At 42.1% G+C, this 26908-nt stretch overlaps 1 protein-coding gene across 1 annotated transcript in view; it reads left to right on the forward strand.

Moving 5' to 3' along the window:
• The window catches only part of FGD5 (FYVE, RhoGEF and PH domain containing 5), a 91965-nt gene that overhangs the window by 50967 nt on the left and 14090 nt on the right, over positions 1 to 26908 (forward strand). The window contains 8 exon segments of the mRNA XM_009633806.2: positions 3229 to 3380; positions 4935 to 5091; positions 6411 to 6498; positions 9360 to 9410; positions 10977 to 11035; positions 17708 to 17779; positions 19272 to 19340; positions 26758 to 26841. Of these exon segments, the coding sequence (XP_009632101.2) occupies positions 3229 to 3380; positions 4935 to 5091; positions 6411 to 6498; positions 9360 to 9410; positions 10977 to 11035; positions 17708 to 17779; positions 19272 to 19340; positions 26758 to 26841 (732 nt within the window).

A 26908-nucleotide genomic window follows, 5' to 3' on the forward strand; every position in this document is an offset into this window, starting at 1 on the left:
AGCAGGACCACAGTCATACCAACCAGATCCCCAGCATGTTGAAATCAACACAGCTACTTTGATTTAATCAAACTAAAGTGGACTATCTAATGTAAAACATGAATCCCCAGTGAAACATACTTTGTTGAGTTGCTCGTACCTGGATATTAGCAAGATTCATGGAAATCAGTTCTTTCAGACTCCTCCTTAATTACTCCACGTACTTACAAAACTTAACTAGACAGAAGCCAAAGTCATGAGAAATGCTGTGGTAAATCCCCATACGGCCCAGGGAAGTTCATAGTATTGTCCCTGAAAGTTCAGGGAACAGAATTTGACTTTTTGGCAATAGGTTTCATGATCAGTAGATCCTGACAGAGGAAGATACTCAACCTATCCCATCCTGGTTCAGGGCTGGATAGAAACAGCTTGGCATCCTTCAATGAGCTGTGTGACCTTGGAGGTTTCTTTTTATCAAGCCCCTGCTTCCTTTCACAGCACATTTGGCCACAGCACATACAATGGGATAGGAGGCCAGGAAATGGTCTCTTGAGTGGAAAAATCTAGCTGCCATTTCTATTAACTCATCCAGCAGAATCACCTTCTCAGCGATTGTTAAAGCAGCTGCATCTTTTTTTTCTGATGAATCGGCTTCCATGGGCAGGCAGAGAATGTTTTTAATATATCTTTGAAGAAACATTGGTTTTAATAATAACTCACTGTTTGCAGAGTAGCGTGTGAAAGAATACATTCACAGCATGGCTCTGGCAAGACTGGTCAGACACTAAAGCTTTCCTTTACACTGGATCTTGCGCTGAAGCAGAGCCCAGTGCGAACCTGCTGGAAGAACAACTCCTGGTGTGATGGCCTTAGTCTGACAGGATGCAACCAAGGCTTTAACCCAGCTCTGCGGTGACTAGATGCTTGGGCTTTGAATGTGGTTATGAGCTACCTGACCCTTCATGAGCCCCTTTTGGGACTTGGTCTTTTTTTTCTCAGGGTGCAGTGTTAGTGTATCCATAACGTGGTATATTCTGTCTTAAATCAAAGTTGGTTGTTTTCCTAGTAATGCTATGTTCTAGTAAGTCTTGTGGTCTGGACTACTGACCAGACCACACTAGATCGTATCATATCAATATGGTCCCTCCTGGCTTCTAAGTCAGTGAATCTAAGTATATTCAGCTACAAAGCCTCTGTTCAAGTATTTTTAATGCTGAATTTAAAAACAATACTCAATTTGAGGTACTTGCTGGAAAAAACCAGCATGTGTAGGCCGGCTAGCAGTAAGAGAGAATGCTGCAATCCCCTAGCCTTACCTTCACACACAAAAAAGAAAGGAAGGTCAGATAAGGACAGATAATATTTTTATAAGGAAGGAAGCTTTGCAGTCTCCTAGTCTGCAGCTGCTGCACCAAAATGGTCACCAGTCTTCAAACCTCAAAGTTAATGTGGCCTCTGTACTGAGCTGTTTTCATTATTTACTTGGTTTTCACTCCCACCCCTTTTTTCCTCATCTTGTGCAATAAAAACTCCATGCACTTCACGGGTTATTGGGATGCAGAAGATTGGAAAAGGCACTCACGGAATTTGTTTCTAAGCAATTGTATATGAATGCCCAGCTTCTGCTCTCATCACAAACCGGGATGCGCTTAGGTTTCTAGTTGTTCACTTATTTTCATAGAAAAACAGAGATTCATATACTTTGCCCATGAAATTCAGCAGTAAGAGCCCAACCTTACCCTGATGGGGGAACACACAGAGTCATCTCCTTACAGGGAATACAGAGGAGAATCAAACTTGTAACGGTTCTGCAGGAACATCCTCAGGCAAACACTGAATACTATGCTAATGCTTTTCAATTACTTGTACTTTTAGCAATACTGAAGAAGCAGGTGCTGAAATCATACCCTTTTATACTGAATGAAGGCTGCTGCTTTTGAACACCAGATACTGCTATGAAGATGAATCATGTAGTTACAGTGCCCTAGCTCCTGGCAAAAGCAGCCAGAATCCGTGGGTTAGGAACCTGCCTCACGCTACTCAGCAGCAAAGCGTTAGTTATACCTCTGCACAGCATCGGCTTTCCTGCCTTGTGTTGTGCACTGCCTTGCACCCCATTGACACAATTTGCATTCAGACCTCCACAAAGCCCAGGCACCTTTAATTTGCCCGAGCTTCTCTAGCTACTGCCTGTGAAGAGGGGGTGTGTGCGGCAGCAGCAGGCAGGGGAAACGGCAGTGGCTGGTAGGAACCGGGAAGGAGCCAGGGCACCACAGGGGCCAAAGTCTCTCGAGTGTATCCAGGTGCCAGCAAAGGCTCCTTTACAAGTCTGAAGCAGAAAAGATGGATTCTGTAGGAAACGGGCTTTAACCTGAAAACATTTCAGCATCCAGAGCTCTGGATGAAGGAACTTTTAAGCAAGGTTTTGCACACAAAATATTTGCTGTCTGCTGTTGTGATGATTTTCTAATTCCCAGGGATCTAATACAAATTATCACTGCAGTTTCAGATGGAGGCCTTATTCCTCACTTCCAAGTCAAAACTGGGGAAACATTTTGCTGTGGACTCTAAAACAGATGCCCTATTATGTACCAGAGCTGGCTATATTTTAATATAGAGGAAATTACTCTTGTGCCCATATAATTTATAAACCACTTCAGGATCAAACCCATTTCTAAGGTGGGGAAAAAAGTTCTCAGGTTTCATACAGAAAACGATTTGTTCCATAGCTTCAATTTATAGCTTCTTCCACTCTTTAAGTTCAGATTTGGAGACAAATGTTGCAAATTTTAGCACAAGACATGTAGACTTTGATGTTTTTCATGTCAAGCAGTTGGACCCCATGATGTGACAGGAGAATCTCATCCTTCATTTTTAAAAATTATGTCTCTGTTTAAGAAACACTAGAAAAATAAAACCAACTACACCCAGAAAAGCAGGAAAAAAAAGCACAGTAAATAAAAAGATACCAGACTCATTGTATGCATAAGGGTCTGATGGCTTGGTCAGGTGAAATGTTCAGTTTTGGGTTGACAGCATTGTGGAATTCAGCTGAAAATGTGTATGAAATAATGGATGGAAGAAAACATACGCTATGATCTCCTTGCTATACTGAGCACACTCTATCACTATTGATCACATATCTTATAGTTCCTAGAAAGCACAGGTTAGGAGTCAAGAAATTGTAATGATAATTTCAGAAAAGAGAGTTTAAGTCTGTTTGCCTAATTTCTGTATTGTTCTTCACAGGATTTCTATGAAGGTATCTTGAAAGTGCTTGGAGAAGAAGATGAAAATGAACAGGAGGAAGTTAAGCTCAAGCAGGGCTTAAGTGAACTCCCTGAAATTTATGAATTACACCAAGACATACTGGGAGAACTGGAAGAAAGAGTCCTTAAATGGTAAGTATGGAACGGCATGGTTTGATGGCCTCAACATACCCTCCGCAGCAGGGGGTGAACTCGTCAGTGTTCCCTTGACTCCACTAGCAGGGAGGCTGGAATTCCTGCAGAGGTGAAAGGAATAGAACCTGAACTACTTTGGCAGATTTTGCATAGAGGCAGGAAGGAGGTAAATGTAGAGGCGGTCAGGCTAAGAAACCAAATACTGAAACATTTGCGCAGCCCATGACTCTGAAATGGCCCTGCCAGTCAGCGTGAGGACAGCCTGCTTCATACGCTTATCCTCTGATGCCAGTTCATAGCCATCACCAAGTGGCTTCGCACTGATGGCCTGAAGGTCACAGACTCATGCCATGGGACGCGGGAACAATGGATATCAGAATTGATCCTAAAGAAGATCATCTGCTTACAGAAATCTACATAGCAACTGCGTAGCTCTCAGATAAGCGAACCCCCCTCACTCCCAGCACCAAGGCAGGGCTCTGCACAGGTTCGGCTTCCAAGCCAAACAGACACTGGCAGCCTGCTGAGGGACTCCACCTAAGCCAAACATCCTCACAGGGTGAAGTCTTTCCATGAGAGAATAAGACCATGCCTAGGACAGACAAAGTTCCAAAATTCATTCAGTTAAGGAGACGGCTGACCTAAGGTAGGCTGCCAGGTCCTAGTCTATCAAACTGCTGGAATATAAATGTCTAAGAGAAATTACCTCTGCAGACCCAAGCTGACTAAACCTACAGCAGCCTGAAGTCACAGCCCTACTCTAGCAGCATGCTGCCCATTCCCTAAGACAAAAGGGACACAATTGGAAATGCCCTAAGATTCTGTCCACAAATACTCTGTGGCACTGGGGAAAAAAGAGGTCAAATGCTGCCAACGCAGCAGAATGACACATGGCATAGGGCTGTGCTCATACAGATTCCCAGGTCACCACCACCCTTGAACCTTCCATTAAGTCCTTCCAGGTGCCTGTGCTTCCCCAGACGGTCCGTTGCTCTGACATCCTCAGGAGCTCATGCTCCTCTCTTAACTATGATTACTCTTTTGTGATCTCACATTTTGTCCTATTCTCTCCTTGTACATGCTTTGTAAATATTTAAATACTGTGCAACTGGGTGCTGAGACAGATGATGGTGGGGCAGTGCTGAGAAGGGGGCAATGAAGGAGAGCTGAAGATACGATCTTACAGCTCAAGACATTATATTATCCCCCACAACCAGTGCTCAAAGCACTGCAGCAGCTGGATGGTCTGTTTAGAGAAGCGGAAGCTGTGTCCAGAAAGGAAGCATTCTACCCACTACAGACACACAGTGCTGCCATGGCAAAGGCACAGCCGAAGGACCAGCCACTCGCGGTGCCCATTCTACAGCAGCCCGTTTTGTTGTCCACTATTGTCACTGAAGCACTCCCTCTTTCCTGCCATTTAACCTAGGCTTTAGCTGCACAATGTCCTTAGCTACTGCGTCTAATACAATGACAAAGAAGTATGGCTCTTCTTTAATTTCTGTTTATTTATTTATTTATTTGCCACTTCTTTTCTTTCTGTGGCCTTAGGGAGGAACACCAGAAAGTTGCTGATGTTTTTCTCTCCAGAAAATCAAGGCTGAATCACCACACAACATACATTATGCAGTTTGATAGCAATTTGGCTTTGCTAGATGAAACCTGCCTTAAACATTCCCAACTGGCTACCATAATTCAGGAGTTTGAGGTAAGGCTCCCATGTTTTTTTACCTGCGCTAATGCATGGTTGTGCCACAGGGCTTACTCAAAGATATTTCTTCTGCAACTCCACCAATGTTCACATAGGGTAGAATGGGAGAATAGCTCTCTTCATGCATCCTGGTGCTAAAACTGAAGTGAGATGTTTGCATGTGCATGACGTACTTCTGTCTGTGTCTGTCGCCTGCACACCCCTGTGTGTGGATACAGAATGTATGTTTGTGAATCTACAGTTCTGTGAGTGTATTTTGCTGAAGTATGTGCACATAGTGGAGTAGTTTCTCAGTCGCTTATTAACTTATCAAGCTCTTTGGGGGTGTGTTACAGTTAATAACTACTATTATTATCATCTCTTCATATCTTCTATTCTTTCACTGTGTTTTCCATCCTTTCTTTTGTACTGGGCCTAGCCAGCACGAAGTTAGGGTTAGCCTGTATAGGAGCTTAGTTGCTGGCAGCAATCATCCCACATTGTCTTTACAATAGCATTTTTTTCTGCATTTTGAATGCCTGTTAACGGCTTCCTCTGTTTACAGAGGATGTTGAGACAGGCAACACTGAACTGCACAGGAAGACACAAACTCCACTGGCCAGACACATACAGGGTTCTTTTCATCTAGACTCCCTGAATGGTCTGTAACCTCTAGGCCTGTAACCTCTGCCCCTGTAGCAAGAAAACACGTATTTTTCCAGTTGTGTTAACTCCATCATTCGTGCTGAATAACTGAAAAACACCATCCAGATACATGTGACAGAAATTCCATGATTCCTGGTTATATTTTAAAGTTCTGGCAATGTGGCCACGTCACATAATTTCAAAAGCATAAACCCGTATGTGGATGGGAAAGTTCAGTTGGGCTAATTTCAAAAGACATTTGGAAGTCAGCATTTACAAACAGATACCTTGCAGTCACCATGATTATTTCCTGTTAGCAATGGAGAGGAGTTCTGATGGCTCACACCACTCTGAACATGAAATGCAAGCTTTCTACTGAGAGTCTGTATTCTCAGCATCTCTCCCAGTCACATGCCTGTACACTTCTGTCTTAACTATAAACCCTGAGAATTAGCTCTTATTTCTAAGAAGGCAGATGAGGCTTTTCCTAGGATGAGATCAGCAGGATTTTGCCCTAGAATCAGTGAGTTTGTAACTTCTTACCCTCTTGCATGCGTGCATACACACGCAAATGAGGGGGAGGTGTCTCTCAGCCCTTTCCTGTTTCATTTTTTTTAAAGCATGACCACTATTAGCCTTCCAGTCTAACAACACAGAATCTTTGTGTTTCCTTTCCCTTCCATTGAGGACAGCAGAGCTCTGGTGGCAGCCCTCAGAGCGTGAAACACCTGCTTTTGAAAGTGGTGCAACGTGTCTTCCAGTATCGTGTGCTGCTCACAGGTCAGTAAAAACACTCTCGATAGTACTCAGTGGAAACCCTCCCATGATGTTCTGTGCCTCCACTATGCCACACGTTGATGCCAAGACAGATAAAATAGGGCTGAAGCAGTGTGGAATTTCCTGGGAACTTCAATATGCTTGGTACAGGATTCAGGAAATGTCAGGGAGCCTGGGAAGGCGCAGGCACTTCTGCAGCACAGCCATGCTGAAAGGTCACAAAAAAGTGTGAAGTCAGGTGCTTTTAGCCGCTCCTTCTTGGCTTTTTCCTTCTGTGAATTAGGAGAGGCAAAGTTCAGCCTCATTGCCAGCAAACAGGTTTGATTTTATTTATGTCAAGGGCAATTATCAGACACAGTAGGGGACAGGAGTCCCCAGCAAGGGGACTCTGCACTACAGCTGTATGACAGCGGCAAGCACCATCTCCTACTCCATCAACAAAGCAGTTGTACCCATTACTGCACCCTAAGCCCTATGCACAGTACATCTAAGGCTAGGGGTAAGTTTAAGTCGAAATCACAGTCCAATTTCTCTGCACTGTAGGAGGCAGGGATCCAAATTTACATTAACAGTACATTTCCAGATTTTACATTTACAGTAACACCTTCCTTTTATATTCAGAACCATATAATCACTCCCACCTGGAGCCTGTGAGGGAACCAAGCTTTCTTAAGCAGGATGTGGTCCCTAGAAAGAATTGTGAAGTTTAGGTTTGTCACTAATGGACTGGTTTGGGAAGAAAATGCTGAAATGCAACAATGAATTTCGGTGTTGTCAAGTAATTTAGTCAGATCAGAACACAAAAGAGCATGGATCCATAAACATGAAGATGGAGAAATGGTTTGGGGGTATGTTAATGTGTGGGTGGAGAAGGATGCAAGATTAGTTATGCATGGGGCAGTAAAAAGGAAGCCATAAACCCTGCCCATACTCAACAGCCGATGAAGGGCACAGCGTCTTAGGACTCCTATGAATGCAGCAGAACAAAGTGACCATATGAAATCTTTATTCATAGCACAGATTAGCACCAGTTGCATCTTGCTCCAGACACTTTGATCAAGGATGCAGCTCATTATTCACAGCTGGTTTTGCTTTTTTAGTACGAGCAATACAAATGGACACCGGATGCCAATAGTAGGACTTTTTTTTCTGACTTGCTCTCTGGGTGTGTCCACATTAAGGGCAACTTTCCAGACTTGTGGGTTGCAGTACTTAGTAGTCTCACGCGATCCTTACAGTGGTTTTAGTGCATGCACACAAATACTGCACCTAAAAAAAATATTCCTACTGTGCTCCATTCTCTCTGCCCATTTCTATGGTCCACAAGGCAAACTGTAAACATGAAGCCTGGTATTTTGTGAGAGAGCTGGAAAGGTTTCAGTGCAGCTCCAGTGATAGGATTCTATCTATGGTTGAAGCAACTTGAACTCCTCCTTGTCCCAGGTACTGGCACTAACTGGGAAAATGAAAGCTTTTGTGTGAGATAGTCTGCTGGATTAAGATATTCCAGAAAATAGGTTTACTGCTTCAGTTCTTCACCTCAAGAAACCAAGCTCCTCTTTGCCTGCTAGGACAGGGTAAGCCTGGAACAGTGCAGTCCTTCAGATTCTCTAGACAGCATAAAAAAAATTTAAAAATGCAGGTGTACTTGTGTGTTCATAACTGGCTGTTTCTATCAGATAAGGAAGGGTATAAGGATATTGGTTGCCAATTGCTGCACTACAGCCAAAAGGAGTTGCCCACTCAGTTAAACGTCCATAGCCAAGGACAGAGCTTGCAGCTGTGAAAAGGAACTAAATATTGCCTGGTAACACCACACAACCCCTTCCTGCCTGCCTGAGTACATGCTTTCCTGAATGCATGTAAAAGCCAGGTAGATTTCGGGACACCGGGGAGGGCACAGCCCTAGCAAGAGAAACATATATGGATAGGACATTCAAGGGAATGGATAGCCATGCACAGCACCATTCTCAGCACAGAGGCCTAGTTCTTGGATGCAGAATTTAGGAGCCTGGATTCATCAGAAAGAGTTAAGTATTTAAGGATTACGTGTTTAAAATGTTGGCAGTCATATACTGTAGTCATTAAAAGCATAAAGATCCAGACAAAGAACAGACAGATGATTCAAGGCAAGTAGTCCAAAAAAACCTGACAAGTTAAATGTTTGTATATAATGAAATATAATTCCTGTAAATGTAAGTCATTGTGTATTTTACAAAACCTATTTTCAGAATGTGATTGAGTTCAGTAGTAATCATTGTACTCTGCATGTACAGAACCAGAGTCTTTTTCCTGTGTCTATAAAATGCATATAATTAATTTACTATAAATACAATCAGTCATTACAGCCAACACCATTCATTCAGATGGGAAAACATAATTCATTAGAGGAACAATTATTTGTAAAGTGGTGCTAATCAGCAATTCTCTTGGCTGAGAAACAAGGAAGTATTTTTGTCACTCTCTGTTTACTCATTTATACTTGGCAAGTTATGTGATGAATCCAAATCTGTATCAATGCTCTTGCATTGATTCTCAAAGCAGAATGCCATCAAAATGAGGTTTGCTTTGGAATGAGGCTATATGCACTTAATTATTTGGGAATAAAGTGATATGGGACATTACTGTGGACACCCCATCCCTGGAAGTGTTCAAGGCCAAGTTGGAGAGGGCTTTGAGCAGCCTGGTGTAGTGGAAGGTGTCCCTGCCCATGGCAGCGGGTTGGACTAGATGATCTCTAAGGTCCCTTCCAACCCAAACCATTCTATGAGTCTATGATTAGGACACTATTTTTTAGCTAGTAACACTAAAAATTATGTGGATCTGTATTCTGATTACTGGATGTCTGTGTTTGTTTTCTACAGATTACTTGAATAATCTTTGCCCTGATTCTACAGAGTATGAAGCCACACAAGGTAAAATGAAATGGGTAGAACAAAAATTCTGATTTGCTAACTCTGCTTCTAAAGAGGTACAGGATCTATACTGGTAGGATTATTTTCAAGATTTTGTGTTAATAAGTTAGATATAAGATCTATAAGAACTGATTACTAATTTAGACAAATAACTTAGGGCAAGAACCCTACCTTTTTTTCATGTGGGCTTCCTACAGTTTTGACATGATGAACTTGCAGAAGAAGAAATTCTCATTTATACAAGCATGGTGCAGATATTGTAGTTCTGCTCCAGTCATTGGGAAATTCTAGTCCTCTCTGGCTCTGTCCATGTTTGGTCTGGCCATTGTAAAATCAACTGGGATGGCTCCACCTGCTTGTTTGTGTACCATTATCTATGGTACGCCTGCTGTGCTCTGTGAACTCGAGAAAACCAGGAGGTTTGAATCGTGTATGTGTATTCTGGATTCCTTAAGCCTAAGTAAAATTGAAAGACACTGCATAAAAATCAGTTCTGCACAATCAAGAACAAATCCAGATGTTCAGCTGCTAACACTATCCTTTCCAACATATCAAACGGATAAAGCAGACATCTCTTACTCCCACTGAGGTCAAACCAGGTTTAGCTGTGGCCCCAGTGGGAGTAGCTTCCAGGCTGGAGTAAGCAGGAATAACATTGTATTAATGAAACCTATTCACCTCTGTTACACTGAGCGTAAATCCAAACCAACTCATAGCAGTAAGGTCTGTGACTGACTGAAGGTCACTCTGTTCTGACCAAGAGTGGAGTCTCGTGCAAGATTTAGGACCCCAGACACTGACAGTGGGACTACAGCTATACCAGTAATTTAAACAAAGCCAGGGCAGACGCTCAAGCCCTGTGGCCACAATTGACTATCTTGGTTTGGGTTAGCACATGCTTGTCGCATTTCTGGCCAGCGATGGCTAGCTTGCTTCCAGATTATACTCAGAAACAGATATGATGCCCTGTTCCACGGAGCGGGGAAGGGGGGGAGAAAGATTAGAGATAAGGACCTGAGACGTTATGCCACTACTCTCAGGATCAGCAAACACGCCCCCGCCCAGGTTATTTGCTGGTGGAGAATCCAGGTGTTAATTCATGTCACCACTTCACACACACTTCTGTCAGAGAGGGATGACCTGTCCTCTCCCTCGGCAGTAAGGGGAATCAGATCCCCTTAGTCTCCCATGCTTTTGGATGGCTAAAGCTGGGTTACATTAATCTCTCCCTACCACAAGCTCCAATTGTCAAAAATCTGCAACTAGAAAAGATCACAAAAAGATTTTGTGCTATGCTAGGTGCTTAAAAGAGACCTCACAAGCTCTCTTGGTCAGCACAAGTATGATGCAGTTTCATACAAGTGAATGATGAAGGGAAGGGGAACTGACAGCACTCTGCTGTCTCTTAAATTTGCTGGGCAGTTGCATTCTGAAGGTGCCAAAGAAGTTAAAGGAGCTGCTGCTGGGGATGTTGTTCATGTTTTTTTAAAGATGCCCTTGCAAAAACAAGGGATGTGGGTTATTTTCCTGCTCTCTTATGTGACTTTGTTTTGCTTCATCCCTCAGCTGCCTTATTCATTGTTTCTGAAATCACGGACCGAGCCAATGACAGCATGCTCCAAGCGGTGAGTCCTACCATGACACATGCTCTCCTGATCGATAGTGCCTTTTCTGCACATCTGATATACCTCTGCTAAATTCTGAAGCCTCCTCCAGGGTGCGACTCAAGGGCTTATACAGATCTGGTTTACAGTACTGCAGATATGGAGTAGGTCTATGGCCTTTAGTGCAGCAGTACAAGACATAAATCGCCGTAGCAAGCAACATTTTTTTTTCCCTCTTGTGGTTGCTGAAATGGCATGTGTAGCGATGAAGTGAGAGATGGGAATTTTCGTGATTTTATTTATAGCCTGGGATGTTTTTAGATATGAAATGTTGAAGACATCACAAATGTACTATCAAAGATACATTCTGAGCTAATTTACATAATTTTCCACAATTCTGGAATCCCATTTTACTTCAGAAGAATAGGTCATGGTTTATAGTCTTGCAAATGATCACACAGCCAGACAGGCTGGCCAAGATTTTCATAGGTTAGAGGTCATGTCTAAATTCAGATTTAGGTATCTAGATAAGTTATATAGTTTTCCAAAGTAATGAACAGTTTCTGTAAGGTTGGTGATTTATTAATATCACTTACATGATATTAGAGTTCTAATTTACTGGCAAACATAGCCTGCATATAGCTGGTCTTATCTTCTATCGATACCAGTAAGAAGCAGTGTTAGGAGGCACAGAGAGACTGTCAGACACAGGATCCAGAAGGTTCCAGAGGAATTCAGCTTGGTGGGCCTCTGGTTGATAACTAAAGGCAGTGCCTTCATTTTTGTCATACTAGCCACCCACACCTGCAGCTAAATTCTCCCCTGAGGTCCATGTTTGCTTTAGTTGCACAGACCTAGCATACAGCTCAAGTAGTTAGAAAGAAGTACCTACAGTCTTCACAGTCTAATGAAATGTTACTCAGTAAGTCTGTAGTTTCAGAGTCATTCTGTAGAGTAGCAAGATTACACTTCTTTTTATGATAGAACTCTAGGCTTGTTAGACCTAGAAAATAGTCAAAATACACTCCAAAATGTCAAAAAATGCCATTTTTAAGCACTTCTTTTCAAAGCATTTAGGTTACCAGGGAGTACGTGCAGTTACTAAGGAAAACGTTGACTATTATGTGGTTTGTGTTCAACAGCATGCATGTTAGAGAGCAAAGTACCTCATTCCAGGCATCCTGCATTTCATCCAATAGTGAGTGGTTACACTGAAGTGTTTCTTTCTCAAAAGGAGTCTTATCTTAAGTATATTATCATTGCATTGGGTCGCAGGGATTTCAAGTGATGGGGAATGAATCATATCTTTTGGGAAGCTTTCACATTTTATTTCTCATTTGAACATTGCTGAATTTAACATCCTGCATTGCAATTTTGCAGTGCCTTTGGTAAATTAAAGATCTCTTTGGCATTGCAAACATCCTTCCCTATGGTTAATTACAGATGGCGTTCAATTAACTTCTTTATTGTTTCATTTACTAAGCAGAGAGGCTTGTTAACAATCACTCAGGCACCAAACCACGAAATTCAAGAGACAGAGAAAAAACACCTAGGCATCAATGCAGACAAAGGGAAGAAATTAAATATCAACCTTCTTAGTAAGAGCTTGTATTCAGGTAGGATTTGAAGGTTGAAGGAATGAATGCACAGCTGGAGGCCACTACAGCTATGTACCAGCACTGCTGATTCAGCATATTCGCCATAACGCCTTTGTCCTCTGGCTGCAGAGGAATGCAAGCACTGGGTGAAGCAGTGAACTCAAACTGTGTGACGTGGCAAAAACGCAGTAGGGCAACTAGATGAAAGATGTTTTTTGCAACAGCTTGGGAGGTAAGAATGAAAGAGTCTCAAAACCCAAGGTGACCTTCATCTTTTAAAACTGAAGCTTTCATGCTTTGTTCAGAGAAGTAGAAGCATCTGCTTGCAGCAAATGAACCCAAGAGCCAAGAATGTCAGCTTTTGCTCACATCTGGAAATCTCTGCGGCTCAGGTTTGAAAGCCATGTCTCTGATATGTGTGCCAAGGTCATAAATGGAGCCCATGTGTTCATGGGCTGTTTCAGAGCACCGAGTTCAGTGATGATCTCCTCATGGCCAGCAGCAGACAAAATCCAAGCCTTCTAATATTTGTATCGGAAGGGGGTAAGCTGTGGCTAAAACTACTTGCTATTTCCTGAACAGAGAAACCTGTCTTCATGGATCTGCCTCCTTCCCCATCTGATAGCTAGCAATTGAGACTGAGGCTCTGAACCTGCTTCTCCTGAAGCCAGTGGCAAAATTACCACAGATCAACATGAAGTCCAACTGGTGGGTTTCTGGTATTGTGCAGAGATGATCTCAAACCATGACAACAGATCAAGATTTTGAGCATCCTGAAGTTCAAGGGTTTAAAGGTCAAACCTCGAAATTCAGATCGGCATTATCACTCAATGCAAACGTAAAAAAACTTGGACCTATTTATTTGGTTTAAGTCCATTTCTGCTTTTCTGCTCCAATCTTCTCTACCCCCAACCCCATCCCGGCACATATACCTCAGAACACATTCCCCCTTCATACAGTAACATCAGCCCATTTGCTGTGTTGATGTGGCTCTGTGACAACCCCAAACCTTCAAACCTTCATTTTAAAGACAGCAATTTTTTTACTCCTCCTGATTCCTAAGGAAAAGTTCCAAACGTGAATCATGTGTAAACAAACCATCACACTCTGCTTCAGCAAGCAGACAGCCTGAACACCTCTGCTGAGCGTAAACTATCAATCAGCTACACTAATCTCCCTGGTTGCTTACTCTCAGCTTTATTTAAAGATACTTTGGGTATCAGCACAAACTATTTTGTCATCAGACACCATAGTAGTTAGGACGGGGATAAAAGTTGGGAAGCAAGTCTTTGTAGATGAAATGGTAGTTGTAATACAGTGAAACGTAATAGTGATGGAAGAGAAGGAGAAGAGAGAGAAAGAAGTGTAACAGAAAAGGAAGATGCATGGAAACAATGACGTTCATACAGACTAATTCTGGGTGATATTCAGCAACAACTACTAGTTAATTACTACATAAACACTATTAAAAGAACAGATGTAGATTGTATGGAGAATGTGGTGTAACAAGCCTAGAGTTTTATCATAAAAAGAAATGCAATCTAGCCACTCTACAGAATGACTCTGAAACTACGCACTTACTTACTGAGCAAAGTTTTCAACAGGTTTGATTCTGATCTTCTTTCTTCTCAGGCAAAGAATTTATAATCATACTTAAAGCATTCTTTGTACCAAAATAATAAATATTTCATCATAAAACTGAGATCTCAGGAAAAGCTTCCACAGTAATCTCAGAGCTTTAGGGATACCTGTATTAGAGGTTGAGAACTGTAAGAGCCCACTTCCTAACAGATCAAGGTCACACATCTTTTTCTGGCACCTGTGCTTCCTTAGATTTCACTCAGATTTATGTGAGATTTGTATGAATACTATTCTGAAGTTAGAAGTATGCATAAGTGGCCAAAATCAAATTTGCTGTGTTGCATTACCATACAATGATTTTATCTCCACTAAGCCATGCTTTAATATGAAGAACATCACCACATCGCCTGAGTTTTACAGATGTCACAGACTGTATAATAATTGCTATTAATACTGTCTGTTTTGGAACAATTTCATCGCAAACTCCACATAGGCTTTTTATCATATCATCAGAGCACATCTGCTCTTTTTCAAAACTGTGGCCTGGAAGAGATAAAACAGAATTTCCTTCTTTCCCATCTGTGTGAATGCTGTGGGTTTTGTGAAGGCACAGGTTCATGAGAATCAAAGTTCAACATTCTGCTACAACCGGCAGTTCTTTTCTTTCTCTCAGATTTAAAAACATGCAAAGAATTTAAGAAGTTACTCTAATTACAGAACAAACTGAACCATGCCACTCAAGATAGAGCATTAATAACTTGTCATGTACCTGCTTGAAGTTCTAAACAATAATTTAGACTTGGCATGTAACTGGAAGGCGGAAGATTTCTGCTGCCACTTATCAACTCATCAAACTACACTCCAAAAATCTGACAGGAGCATTGAATTATAATCTAGATTTTCTGCAGAATATCAATGATTCTTTATTAGCTTCTTTGGTTTATTATAATAACACTCTTTTAGCAGTTTTTCCCTGGGAGCTATTAACCCAGAATTTTCAGACACATTGTGATATTAACTATCTCCACAGCATTTTCATCAAGTAGGAAAATATTATTCATAATGTACAGATGTGCAGAGGCATAAGGCATACCATCACTGCATAGCATTAAGTCTATCAGTAACTCAAGGAGACATTCACTACTTGAACTAAGCAGGGTTTGTATTGCTTTCTGAACTTCTACAGTCTGTTAGAGGCCTTGAGATGCTAAGAGCTATAAATCGTTGTTGCTGTTAACAGCTGGTGAATTCCTTGGGGAGGTGTTCCTCCTGCACAGACACAATGATAATACGACGGAAGCTGCAGTTCACTGCTAAAATGGCCCAAGAAGGGTTTCAGCCACCCATATCTACGGTAGTAGTCGGGTGGAGCTTTGTTTTCATTTTTTACTTGTAGCTTGTGAAGGCTATTTGAAAGGAGAATGATTATAGTTTTAAGGAGAATGAAGAAATCCATATAAACAGGGAATTTTAGGGAACTGTAGGAAAACTATACCCCCCTCAGCTGCCCACATTCCCAGATAAATCACTGTCCTTCACAGGTAATGGCTGTTTGACTTCCTACAGGAAATGAGTTTGCTACATCTCTGTCCATTTCCTGGTGAACATGTGTCCATATTGCAAATGTCAGCATTACAACGGGCGCCTCTGCCAGCAGTCTTAAGAAAAGCTGAGGGTGTATCTGAGCTGCAGCAACTTCTCCTCTCGCTCTTGTAGCAACCCCAATGAGCAGTACTAGCATTGGCCATGAGTGTGCTCACAGGAGGGCACTGCTGTTTCTGCAGATGAAGAATGCGTTTCCATTGTGGAAGCTGTCGATTTGACAAGTTTTGCTGGGGCTAAAAAACCCTTTAGTGATGGGAAAGTCCTTTGCAAATGTCTTTTGCAAATGTCAGCTGTCCCATGCTCCCTGGTATTTCCTGTGCTATTAGTTTATACATTCTGTTTCCATTTTGCTGGCCTATAGTATTTTAGAAGTGACCTGAAAAATTCCATTTGTTATTTCCTGCGTTGCAAAAGAGATACTTGACAGCTGAAATTCTTGAAAGTGTGTCAACTGCCAGTTATATTGCGTGGTCACAATGCAGCCCTGTGCTGGTCAAGGCTCGTAGGTGTTTCCATATGTTTGATATGTGGTTACTGATTAAGAACTAAACCTAGTTTCATGCTAAACAAGTGTAATATTTCACCAGGGCAGTAACATATGGAGGCATTTCAGGCTTATCTCATAAAGCAAGCTGAGATAGGTACATTAATTGTGTTAGCTGAAATCCAGGATAAATTAGCCTTGACAGACCATCATGCTGACATGGATATGCTCCTTCTGGTATCTATGATAGCTTTCTTAATTAGCTGATTCTGTAGACAGCACTGATTTGTGTCAGGCAGATACGTTGTATGATCTAATCAAGTCTAACTAAGCCCAGGAGTATCTTAATGCCAGTCAATGGAGCACAGGAAAACAGACCATTATCTGCCATAGCAGAAAAACTGTAGTCAAAGGCTGCCAGGTCATGAAGGTTTATCAATATGGTCCTTAGTCTGTAGTTTTTCTGGGTGTGTAACTGAGGATTTAGGATACAATGGCTAACTTAGACAAGAGACTCCTAATTTTAGACATATTCCCAATGATGACTCATTGCTGTTGTGCAGCCCATTCTACTGTTCTGACCAGATAAAACCACAGCTGAAACCTATGCACAAGCCTCAGTTTTAGCAGCCTCACCTGCTAAACAGAACGCAATTTCAAGACTCCAGCAATATTGCAAAGATACAGACATCCCTTCTTCCTCCTTTGTATATACATTAAATGCCATCTTTTTTTATGAGAGTACAGGCTTAGCTAGATTAATCTTATTTACCATCTTCATAGATAAGTTCATGTCACTTGCCAGTGCTCACTGTCTGTGCTTTAAGGCCAGGGAGGCAGTTAATAGTCTCAGAGATAATGAACTTCCTGATCTTTTCGGAGCATCAACAAGGTGCAGCTTCACTGCCTGCTTACCAGTTAACCGTCTAAATCCCCTACTGCAAAACCATTAATCCATTATCACAGAATATAAACCTCCAGATAATCCTAGCAGCAGTCTTATAGTATCAAAGCATGCTTTGGATTATCCATGTCATGCCACGAATGCACAGGCCTTTGGAGCAGATTCTGTACTTTGGCTCCGCTTCCTGTTTATTAGTTCCCAGAGCAAGAAAGTCAGCAAAGAGGCCAATGTATAAATACTGTATGGGGTTAGCAGGCTCTTTTGAACTGAGGTATCAGAGGTAACAGGAGTGTAGAAGGCCACAGCAGACATGAATACAGGTGATGAGGTTTTATAAAACCAGTAAGGCTGGAAGAAGACTTTCTGGGCATAAAATCCCTGGGCTCAGTTCTCCCTGGAACCTAATTCTGCAATACCATTTTTAGAGAAATAAAATAGCGAGGAGGGGTGAGGGAAGGTTTGCCTGTTTGTCTAAAGAAGAGTCACCACGCCGTCTCCTAAATGCTGTTTCTCTCCCTCAGGAAAACTTGCAGAAGCTGGTACACATTGAGCACAGTGTGAGAGGGCAGAGTGGCCTCCTCCAGCCAGGAAGGGTGAGTGCTGCAGGCAGAGCTATGCTGATAAGGCCATTGTTTCCGGCCAGCTATATCTCTGATTGTGTGGATGGCCAGATTTCAGATGTCTACAGGTGTTGTTTACCGAGCTACTGTGATAAGAGTTGGAGCACCGGTTTGTGTAAAAAGCCATCACTCTGGCAGTGGGCAAAGAGATGTGCCAGAGCCTCAGGCTGGGAAAGACAGGCATTGCCCCTGCTTTTACACAGAGTAGCCATTTGATTTTTCACTCCAGCTATCCTCAGCCACACCATGAGCAGTGTGTTTTGATGGAGCTGCTGTTTTCCTCCCTATATACTCCTGTTGAAAGGCTGCAACTAGCAAGAATCACTTGCAGCCTGGAAGGGCTCAGAGTTTTATTTGGCTGAGTAACAGCCTTAAATCAAGGAAAATTATTTGCTTTCAGATTTTTATTCTCACCATTCCCCAGTGGTGCTTTTAATGCAAGACATGATTTTTAAGCAACACATGAACAGAAATGTGGGAGTGTGTATAGCTCTGTCTTGCCATCCACATCAAATGCAAAATTCTTCTCCTGGCTTTCAAACCTATCCAGTTTCCTCAGCTCCAGCCTGCCTCTACACTTCAAAAGATTTCTTTCTTGAGTTCTGCAAGTCGAAGTTTCCCTTCAGTCCACCAGTATCATGAAGCAATTTTCATGGCATGCATACTCGTAGCGTAAGAATCCTCATCAGCCAAATACTGCAGTCTAACCTCTATTTTTTCTCTAACATCAGTATTCTCACTTGCCCTTGCTACGTAATGCTTTAACAAATTCTGCAAAGCCCAGCATGCAGAATTTGTGGGATTGGGCTCTTTGATTATGAATTGTTCTAGAGTGGAAAACTACACCAGAATCTGTTCTTCATCCAAAAAGAGTTGTTAATCCACTGATGTAGTTCAGTTATGCTAGGCCTTTTAAAATGTTATTGCAATCAAGTTCTAGTATGCTGGTTTAGCTGCTTACAAATACAGTCCTGTCTATATACATAGTAACAATATGGACTGACAAAGTATTGTGTTTCCAAACATGTACAGATTATGTATGCAGGCATAGTTACGTGGATGTAGCATGCTGAAACCCAAGGTTTCAGCTTTTCCTTCTAGTCTATTTTAGAGGATTTTTAAAGACAGGAATTCTTTTCTGAAGCCCATTATAAGTTAGCTTTGCAATCTGCAACAGTCTCCTCTGAGCACAGTCCACGGTGCAGAAGCAGTGGGCTGAGGACAAGTGGTTTTCCAACCCACCCGGTTCTGATACAAATGCAAGCCATGAGGCTGAGCTAACACAGGCAAAGACTAAGCCAGATCATAAGGAGTAAGGCTGGAAGCAAGCGTTTAGGTATCTATCTCTTCCTGTGCTGATGAAAGCAGTTAAGAGTGACTCTTTACCCAGGAGGAATATCCTCTTTTCTCAGTAAGATTCAGAATGAGAAGTCTCAGGATTACAACCTGCTGTTTTCTCCTTCAGATCTTTGTTAAAGAGGGAACACTGATGAAAGTCTCTGGCAAAAACAGGCACCCTCGACATTTGTTCTTGGTAAGATTTCTTTTATAGTTTTGCTGTCTCTCTCATATCTTCTCCTGCATTTATGCAGCCCTGAACCCCGCCAGAAACTTTGAGACTGCAAGTCATTTAATCAGCAGCAGTGCTGTGGTGAGTCAGTTTCTGTTGCTAACAGGGCTGTAGCCCTTTTCACACATGTCCCCACTGGCCCCGCATCCAGGGATACAGACTGTGCAGCCCTCCATTTGTGCCACAGCTACATACAGCCTTGCCTAGGCTGTATTTTTACAAGGAGTGCAAGTTTCCAAGGTAATCAGGAGGATGGGAGCTCCTGAATACTTTCAGCAATTAAGCTTCATACTTGAAAGTCCAACCCTAAGACCTTAGGAGATCTCATTAGAAGCAACAGAGAACACCCTACTGCTAAAGTTTATGAAAGCTTTCTTGGGCCTCACTTGAAGCTCAAGGACTGGGTTTTAGTTCCTGCTATCCACATCTATGTAAATTACGTGATAACTGTGTGCATTGCCTCAGTATAGCCCCTCTGAACACACACCTCTAGCTTTCTGTTGATTAGGGCATCAGTTTTCAATGACGGTTTGCAAAATTTGAGGTAGTTAAGAAAAATGAACTTCATCAATTGGCTGGAATACCCTTCACAAGGGTCCACAACCCTACTGCAAAAATTGCAGGTATTTGCAAATCAAAACAAAATAAATGCCATGGTTTTGGAGTTATGCTATTAACACTCATGCCTTCTGTATTGCATTACACACTACATTGAACAGTTAGAGAGTATCTGAGACTCCAGGCTCCTGAGCTCTGTTCCCAACTTTTCAGGTAGCTTATTGTGTAACCACAGGCATTTTTATGCATTTATTGGTACGAAGGGGAAAATAACACTTGCCTGTGTCTTAGTAGTTTGTTACCTGCTTACCTGTTAATGTTTGAAAAATTCTTTAGAGCTCCTTCCCAGAAAAGAGCCATAAAGAACTGAGCATCACTAGTGCTATTAACATTAAAGTACTGTTTGCAGAATTTACTTCAAAAGAAATGGCTTAGATGTCTGGAATATGTATTTGCTGTGGCCTCTGTAAGTGCTGACAGCTTTTCACGCTGGGACCACTGTGCGGAGATGGCTTATTACAGAAGTCATACATTTTACCATTAATTCTTCTTATGTCTCCCTCATTAATATTTCTTATTTGTGCATGAGCAGACGCACAAGCTTCTTTGCCTCCTCAATCAGATATTGCAGTCATAATCAAAGATCAGATGGGATGGGACACAGTATTGGCACTGCACTTTTCTGATGGCTCCACTGGTTTCTGTGAAAATTCAGACTTTCATGTACTCGAAGTGATGGATTTCACCCAAATATGAGGTTGAATATGAGATTGCTGCAGTGCTGTTTTACTGAGTTGGCATCAATGACCTATAACAACAGCAATAAATGTCAAAATCATGACTTTGTTGCAGCCAAGGGAAAATGGCCATGCCAGAATCTCCAGGAGCTGGTTTTAAGAAACAGTGTTCTCAGCAGAAGCAACTCTGAAGCCTACTGATGACCACTTCATAACAGATGATACTTGCTTCCTTACTGATCTCTCTTCTGAAACACTCACTTTTGCTAGTATTACAAAAACATGTTGGAGTTGTGGCTAAAGCTGGGACCAAATTCCAGGAAGTTGTTAGCGTTTCAAGTTCCAGTGTGTTTGTAACTGCCATCGTAATCCACTACTGTGGCAAATACTGAAGTGTCACAATCCTAGCTGTTATAACTGATGTGGAGAATTTAAAAGGAAGATCAGAAATCAGGTTGGTAATAAACATTGAGAGGAAAGTAATTTAAATTTGTGATAAACTGAGATAGATAAACTTCAAGTAGTCTAAAATGGTTGTATCAGCTTGAAGGTCACAAGAGTCTGAAAGTATTACTGGAACAAAGAAAGCACAGAAATGAGTTTCTGGCACTTTCTAGTTTAGGAACTATTTTTGATTCCTGGGGAGAGTTCAGCTGCTCAAACCCGGATGTTAACTGCAAAGACAGAAGTGTCTCTTGGCAGCTGGAGACATTACAGTAGTCAATGTCCTGTTGTTAATAGATGCTCTCAGTGTTCAGAAACAGTGTTTTTTTCTTCCTTTCAGTCAGAAAGGCAAACTGTGACCAAACATTCTGTCATGCAAAGTATGTGGTGCAGCTAGACTAAACCAGAGTGGTCACTTTCAAGAACCAAGAGACACATAAAACTGGCTTCTTCACTTCAGGCTTCCTTATTATGTCTCCTGTTGTGGCGGGGCAGGGGTGACTGGATCTTGGAAATAGTTTGAAACTTACTGGCAAATATCTGCTTTTGGGTTCAGTGATTTTTTTTCACTCAGTCTCCTCTACCCTGAAAGCTCCTCAGGTTGCAGAGCAATGCCATGTATGGTGAAATTGCAGGAAAGCGTCACTGTGGAGTATGGCAATTCCTGCATTAACACCTGAATTGTTTTGCATTACCTGCTTGTCCCTGCTATTGCTGCGGTTTCTGTTGTGCCACCACCACTCATGCATTGTTTAATGGACTATTTAGCCTGTGGATACATTAAGACAACTACTGTATAACTATGGCAACGCATTTTCATCTTGGCATATAGCAGTCTTAAGAGCCTACCAACCATCACTACCAACACCTTTTTGCAACAGCCAAAGCCTGCACGAAAATATCCTTCCCTCTGCCTGTGCATCTAGCCCAACCCACGTGCTGTCTTGATTCTGATGCCTGGGGACACTCAGTGGAAAAAAAGAATGAAAACCCAAAACCACAGAACCCCAAGACTAGAGTAATCTGCTGACACTGTCTCTTAAAACCCACATTTATTTGAAGCCCTTATCTTCTAAGGACCGTATAATAATCCTTTGAAGCCACTGGCAAAACTGGATAAGAATTTGTCCTAATGTATTAATCAAAAAAATCTTTCAGAACTGGCTTTTTTTTTTGATGCTTCACATGCTAGCTGCCACTCAAAAAGATCACCAGAAGCTAACGTATGGGTGTAGTTTGGTTTAGCTTTGGATGAAATAAGTGTATTTACCTTAGCTACCCAAATGAGATTTTTACATGAACAGCATTTTCTGAACTTCTTAGTAGTGAACTTACTCTGACTGATGCTGTCAAGTGCAGGACCTGGAGAGAATTTCAGTGGAAGAGTATACACTGAAGGAGAACCCTGAAAATGTAAACCCTACACATCTCAGGAGATGAGCCCACCAAACTAACGTTGTAGTTAGAATGTGCTATAAAAATGGGGTGCGTGCCAGACTCCCACTTGGCCAGTGCATCCAGGGTGTGCGTGCTTGTGCTCTGAATATATGCCCATAAGGCACGTTGCATGTCTGTGCACAGCCCATATAGGCATGAGTGTGTAGAACACACATTTAGGAGCTTTTGATGTGCATATGTGTATGTTATGTGTATCACAAGGTTACTTGAGCTGGCTGGTTTGTGCAAGCTGATGGTATTGTTGAATCTGGTGTTTCCTGGCAGGATGTTTGGTGAGTTTTGCTGTGTGCCTGTTTCCTGAGTCCAGTCTCTGTTTACAAGGATGTTGGGGCCTCTTTGCAGCACAGTATGGGCTGCTGACACTGGCAGGCCCCCTAAGTGCCCCCCAACCACAGAACTTTGCAACTCAGACACTGTCTCTTATCTCACCCTTCCAAGAATTTCTCTACAAAGGCTGCTTGTGTTGCAAGTGGGGTGCAGGAAGCTGCTATCAAATGGGAGACTGTTTAATGCTCTAGCTGGCAGGGTTGGAGTATAGGAGGTTTTGGAGTCAGAGCTTGGAAAATGCAGCCCAGCGCACATTCAGGCTGCTCCACTGACACTCAGGGGATGTTTCACGCAGACTTGAATAGAACAACACAGGGTTCATAATGAACTACCCTTTAAAAATTCAGAAAAACCAAACACGTGGTAGGAGCTTTTAGACAGAGAGTGCATTACGTATGGATGCCAGCAGTTTAGCAGGGCAGAGACAAATTTGTTTGGATCAATAAATTTGGCCACTGTAGGTTAGAAAACTTGCACTGACCTCTAATGTTACTGGGTTGCCATCATAACAGAGGGGATTATAAAAAGAAGGGGGTAAAAAGAAAAGTAGTAACAGAAAAAAAAGACAAAGAACAGACGTATCCTTTGTGTTATCAAATGTTGTTTTGGGAACTGTGTGTGTGGATGGAGCAGTGCAGAATAGGAATACTGGCTCCCAAATGAAGATCTGAGCAGTTTGGGGATCCCAATTATTCAAAAGTTTTCTGGCAAACAGGAAGTGGGTCTGAAGCCCAAGGACTTCTGCGAGATCAGCTTTTACCATGGCCCAGTCGTCACTGCTTCAGGGAACACTGTGCAGCATCAAGCAGGAGGGGAGGATGCAGGAAACCACGGGTACTGATGCTAGTTCTGTCCATACCATTCGTATAGCCACCACTCAGGTCTCCAGTGTTGATGTGGCAAAGGAGACAGCAGGGAGTGCAAACCCTTTCTTTTTTCATGAATATGTGTGCCTTGCTTAGCAAGCTTTGAAATCTTTGTCAGAATTTCACTGTGGCAAGCTGCGGCTGGTGGGACCTCAGAGTTACAGCCCACTGCTATATACTGTGGGGGAGAAAAATAGGAGGGGAAAAACCTCCAATGGTCAATTACAAAGCAAAATCACCATTACTGCTTAATAATATTAACCAGAGCTGTCACAATGGTATGTGCCAGGGTGTCACCCTTAATCAACAGTAACAGAAGAACGAGACACTTCTTAAAGAAATACGTAACCTTTTAAATAAATAAAATAAACAGGGCTTGCTGTTCAAGAAACCCAGTAGCACACTATGCCAGAATCCTGAAAATCTCTCTTAGGAGCTCACTTCCTTGGGCTTAGTGGCCATTACTAGTTACCTTTTCCTGTTGTTTGAAATAAGCCTTAAGTACTGGCACTGACGAGTGGCAGAGGAAGTTCTATTTTCCCATATAATCCTTTGAACACTCAGGAGATAACAATCACTAGGCAAATACGAGATTTCACTAGTATTCTCTTATTTCACAGAGTATTCTCTTAATGTTAACAATAAAGTCTGTCTGCCTTTTTACCTTTTCCCACCTGGGTGCTGGAGTCCTAGTTGCTACTAGTAATAACACGTGAAAATAGCTTTCATCTGCTTTTCACTAAGAAGTTTGTATTTGCTCAGTTTTTTCTACCTTAGCCTCCTAGATAGCCCGTGTGCAGAAGGTTGTGATGAATTTTCTGCTTATGCATAGCCCTGGTTAAACTGGGAATCATCATGTGGTCAGTACTGTGCAGGTGTCACTGGATGGTAATTATGGAGCAATAAGTAAATCACAGAAAAACTCTGTGACAAGCCATTTGTCACCTTATTCTAAGGAAATTCTATTGTATTGTTGCAAAAGGAGTAAATACTCCACTTTAGATTACAGAGAAGAGAACGTGAGAGTCCTGTTCTGACTTGATAGTATGCTTTTATATCTTCAGTTGAGAAGTGTTATACCAAAAGAGCTTCAAACTCCACATGAGTTAAGAGTTACTAGAAGGACACACAATAGAGAGGCCAATGCAGGAGCGCATGGGAGTCTTTTTGTTAGAATGAAATATTTCAGCATTTTCTAAAAAAATATTGACTGAACCTACTCAGTAAACTCAATTCAATTTTTAAAAGTAGCAAAATTCAAAGTAAAAGTTTTGGGGAAAGTCACCTGTCAGTATATTTTGCCTCACATTAATGGGAATCTGCATTTTAAAGATGGGCAGCTAATGCACATAAGCCTGATTTGCTGTGAATCAAACAGCTACTTAATGAACTGGTGGCCATGACTGAATTCATGACCCTCGTAAAGGCAACAACAGTTTTGCTGTTAAGTCCAAGGTAAAGGATTTAATCCCATGAGTACTAATTCCAAGTAATTTTTCTTTAACCATTGTTCCTGCTCTGTAAGAAAGCTGGACTATGACCTTTTAAGAAAACATCCATAAGGCTCCACTTTCCGGTTTTTTTCAGGCAAGCAAATTAGTGAAAATTTTACACCAGCAGTTTTAGGTGGTCAGGCAGTACTACCAAGACCCCCAACAATTCCAGTCATACAGGATACATTATTTTGTTGCCAAGTCATTCTTTAGTTTCCTCCATTCTTCTCTGCATCTCTTTATCACAGTTTTCCTTCTAAAAAACAGTATTATTACCATCCAATTGGCTATATTTAAATGCCTTTGTTACAGAGGAATCCAGGTGAAGCTGGTTTCTGTCTACTTATTAATTTGAGAATTTCTGCATTTAAGATGCCTTGTCTCTGGCATCATACAGTATTACCTATGCCTTGGTTTTACATCGCCTTGCTCATCTTTGTTCATAGTACCCCCATACAGTAATCGAGGGGCTGCCTGAGTTTATGCATATTGCTACTGAGGCAAGAGGCCTGGGAAAGTCAACAGAAGAACACGACCTGCTTATTCATATAAAGCAGAGAATGCATACACACAGGCGTTACTTTGGCAATGTTAAGGCCCACTGATACTGCTATTCCTTCTAGTAGTAAGGGAAGGAGAGGCCAGCAAAGACCTACAAGGTCCAGTTCAGCTGTTTCATTTGTTTGTTGACACAAAGGTAAAAGGCTGCAGTAATGTCTATGATTAAGTTAGGCAAAGAGCAGAGAAGATCTGATCACGTTTAGCATGGAGCTGTTTGAAAAACATGCATTCCGCAAGCAGCAGAATGTGAGAACTATGGAAATATTTGGAGTGTTAAGGTACAGATTCTTTTTCCTCATAAAATGAAACAAGTTTCTCATTTTTGCCCTTCCATGGTCTCTGCTGTGGCCCACAGACTCAGCAAAGCTATCATATGTCTAGGTGAGTGTCACTAGCAGTGAAATAGTTACTGCCCTCAAATATCCAAACCATTCCTCCCTGAATCATTCCTCCAGACCGTGGCACCTCTCCTCACCTCCACTTCCTTTCTGCCCAGAAAATGGAAGTTTGTGAAGCCCAGCCCTACCCCTGGCCTCACTGCAGCTTCACTGTCAGGGGAGCCCTGAGAGAGTCAGAGCTGCAGCATCCTGGGCAGTTAGTTGGTATTGCCAGGTAGTAATGCAGAGCCTGCCTTCCGAACTTGAACAGGGGATTGCCCTTAAGCCAAGCAGCTGAATAAAAAAAGAGCTGATTATCTACTTGCTTAGACATTAGCAACAGTCAAAAATGGAAAGAAATTAAAGTCCTGGATGCAGACTCCCCAGAGTTTTGTGAAAATGCAGGTCTTGATCTGTGTAGCTTGGGCCTGTCTTCAGTAACAGTCCTAGCAGTTCATCAAGTTACTGCTTGTTCTGTGCATCCCCCCCCCGCCCCGGAGTAATGGGCAGGCCTGCAAGCCATATTGCAAATTATTGATTCTGTCTTTCTCTTCATATAGATGAATGATGTTCTGCTGTACACATATCCCCAGAAGGATGGCAAATACCGACTGAAAAACACCTTGGCTGTGTCGGGCATGAAGGTAATGCCTCATCTGTATTACAGGCTGGAATTAAAGTTGTATACTGGGCTGTTAGTCCTTTGCCGGT

This window comes from Egretta garzetta, unplaced genomic scaffold (genome assembly GCF_000687185.1).
Source record: "Egretta garzetta isolate BGI_Z169 unplaced genomic scaffold, ASM68718v1 scaffold332, whole genome shotgun sequence".
Classification (NCBI taxonomy): domain Eukaryota; kingdom Metazoa; phylum Chordata; class Aves; order Pelecaniformes; family Ardeidae; genus Egretta; species Egretta garzetta.